The sequence below is a fragment of the Pygocentrus nattereri genome, chromosome 9 (assembly GCF_015220715.1).
Source record: "Pygocentrus nattereri isolate fPygNat1 chromosome 9, fPygNat1.pri, whole genome shotgun sequence".
Classification (NCBI taxonomy): Eukaryota; Metazoa; Chordata; class Actinopteri; order Characiformes; family Serrasalmidae; genus Pygocentrus; species Pygocentrus nattereri.
In genome coordinates, this window is record NC_051219.1 from 38697298 (window position 1) to 38700429 (window position 3132).

Sequence of the window (3132 nt, forward strand, 5' to 3'; positions counted from 1 at the left end):
CTCCTCCATCTACTTACTCCCACCTATGTCCTCAAGACACCTCAGGCCAGAGGCAAGAGCTCATGCTGGCAAGAACCTCCATACATTCATGCCATCTTGGTTTTCAAAACGTTCAGAAGGATTATCCTCAGTGATTATTTCGTTCGCCACATGGTACCAAGCCTTCGCTCCCACACCACCATGTGCCTGTCAAAGACAATGTAAGCAAAACACTAAGCTGTATATGTGCTGCTGCTTTGAGAGCTGAGTTTTAAAGCAAGACTTTATTGGAAAATCCACACCTGGAGGAAATTTACTGAGCTGTTTGTTAAAATGTTGAGGAACAGAGTACCTTCTAATTTTAATCTGTCCTTTTCACAGAACTTTATTTTTTTTCACCAGTACACTATCATTCTTTTCTGTTTATTCAAGCTCTTACCACGCTACATCATTGGGACATGTAAAGGACTCAACTCAAATACTTTGCAGTCCTAATTTTGAGTGGCAGGAAATTTTCATCACATGCATACCTCCTTGACATCCACATAAAGGTCCACAGATCAGGCAAGTATTATTTTTACTGTTACAACTATGTATTACACATTTTCATCAAATTCCTTAATTCTGTTCAGCTGGGGCATGTCCCATTGCCCTGTGGGCTCTTCTTCCATAAGGGCTGCTGTCAAGTGTCCGTTCTTGTCTTGCATGAGTGGCTCAAGGAAGACCACATGTCTCTCAGGGTTGGATTTACTCTTCTGCTTCAGCTCTGCACTTGGTGGAGCTCCAAAAATGGATGCCAGAGTGCAGCGGTCCTCTCCAAGGCCAGAAATGGTTGGTGAGGGTGGTGGAGGTTTGCAGCAACCACAGCGACATGGAGTTAGGTAAAGATACATGAGTATAAGCACTAGAGTGATAATACAGCCCAGAAGGGTGGTGTAGCCTGTGCTGAAAGATTCCTCTGATAAGCGTTGGGGAACAACGGTCAGGTTTACCTCACGGGATTCATTAATCATCCTGACTGTGTCCACAGCTATGCACTGGTAGATCCCTGAGTCTGCTGACTGGACAGCTAAGATTTCCAGGCTGCCATCTTGGTTCAATCGCAAGGTACCATTCTGGATCAACAAAGTTAAGTTTTCCTGGTGGGGAATGACCCAAGAGTAGGAGATGACCACACTGCTGAGAGTCCCAGTACAGTCCAGTCTGACCTGTTCCCCCTCGTACACCATCATCTCTGCCTTTGGGGAGATTAGAGAGATCATCTTCTCAATGGTACAGTTCTCGAAGAAGCGAGGGCTACGGAGGAAACGGATGGAGGTGAGAGGTTCCCCATACATCCGGCACAAATATTTGTCCTTGAAATCTCTGATGGCTTCGTAACCCTCTTTGTCCCAGTGCCAGAACATGCGGTAGGTAGAGCAGTCACACGCCAGGCTGTTGTTATGGATAAACAAACCTCTTTGAACAGCCACAGGCAAGAGCACAATGTCGTCAAGAGGCAGTCGAGACATGCGGTTGGAGGAGAGGTCAAGGGCTGCCAGCTTGGGATGGCTGTGCTTTCGGATGGAGAAGAAGGGAAAGTCCGTAATCTGGTTGATGCTCAGGTAGACCTTCCGGAGGTTGCTCAGCCCCATCAGGGCATTGCTCTCTATGCGGGTTATACGGTTGTTGTAGAGCAACAGTTCCTCCAACCCCAGAAGGTCTTGGAAATGGTGCTTCGCCACCACCTGAAGGCGGTTGGACGAGAGGTCCAGATGGCGCAAGGTGGTGGCATTGTGGAAGGCCGCGGGGCTGAGCAAAGAGATTTGGTTGTGGGACATACGCAGAACATCCAGCCTGGGCAGTCCATGGAAGCTTCCCGCCGCTATCCATGTGAGCCGATTATGGCTCAGGTCCAAGATGGAAGTGGTGGGCGGTAGCACAGGGGGAAATCTGTCCAGGCCCAGAGAGCCGCAGTTGACTATATCCGAGGGACACAGGCACCCTGAAGGACAGTTAGCCTCCGAGAAGCCGAGCCAGAAAGAGAACAAAACTAACAAAGCTGGTGAGGTCATGCCTCTGGTGTGGAACCACATGAAATAGAGCCAGCACAGTTGAACAGTCACTGGAATCCTAAATAACCTTTTACATAGAAATGTCTAAATCCAGCTTTGTCCCAGTTTGTTTTTCTGTGAGTTTTACAGGGTTTAAGGTGAGGTTTTAGCTATGCAGTGATTGATTTAAAGCAATACAGAAATCATTAAAAGTAGCAAGCATAACATTTATGCACCATATTTATAAAATTTAGAAGAGTATAATATAACATTTATACAGTGCATGCAAAGTAGTGTCAAAGGAAGGATCAATCCGGCAAGTTTTTAAGTTTTCTTTACAAAGATGTGAATAGGTGTGCACATCTGTTCAGTATGTGCCTCATACTCACAAGATGTCTCTTTTAAGTTTCTCCATTGTTATAATCCACTGTATGTCTAAAGATTGCTCAAGCAAATGCTAATCTTTCTTGCTTATTTCCTTTCCCAGTCATAGTCCATAAAGTGAGCAACAGGAAGGTCGTTCCTTAACATGCATTGTCCTCTTCAGCTTGAGATTCCCTCATGTCTGAGATGGATCTATCCTCCGTCAGACTGTGGGTAGCAGCCGACTTCTCAGAGCAGCAGAACAGTAGTAATCTCTGTCTTTGCTTTCCGTCTTCTTTTACCTATTTAGAGTGCAGCTCTCTCTCTTTTGCTCACTCCAAGTGATAATTCCTGATTTGCTCTCTCTCTCTCCATCGCTCCCGCCCCTCTCTCGCTTTCTGTCTCTCGCTGTCTCCGTCTTTCTCTCTCGCGCTGTTTGTTTTTAATCCCCTGTGGCATTGTTTCTCTCCACATCCCTTTCACTCTGGGTCTATGCATTTTAACTCTCTCTGACTCCTTCTTCCTCCTGAGGAACAGAGTTTTCTGAGGGAACATAGATCAACACATATCTTTTTTTTTATCTTAACTGTCCTGATAGCATTTGGTGTGGGATGAGAGGGAATTTGTCTGTATAATGCACTTTGAAATTTCAGCCTTGACTCCCACTCCTTTTTCTCCTGCTCTTCTTCGAGTTGTTGGCAGCTGTTGTCTGAGTCTTGGTCATGGTGGCCCAGAGGCTCCTCGTTCCTGTCACAGC

General features: G+C 46.1%; 1 protein-coding gene across 1 annotated transcript; it reads right to left on the bottom strand.

Annotated features, from left to right (window-relative positions):
• Nucleotides 1-244: 244 nt before the first annotated feature.
• Nucleotides 245-2881, bottom strand: LOC108436294 (amphoterin-induced protein 3). Its single transcript, XM_017712702.2, has one exon. It carries the CDS (start codon nucleotides 2052-2054, stop codon nucleotides 576-578), a length of 1479 nt encoding a protein of 492 aa, XP_017568191.2. The 5' UTR covers nucleotides 2055-2881; the 3' UTR covers nucleotides 245-575.
• Between the last annotated feature and the right edge of the window lie 251 nt (nucleotides 2882-3132).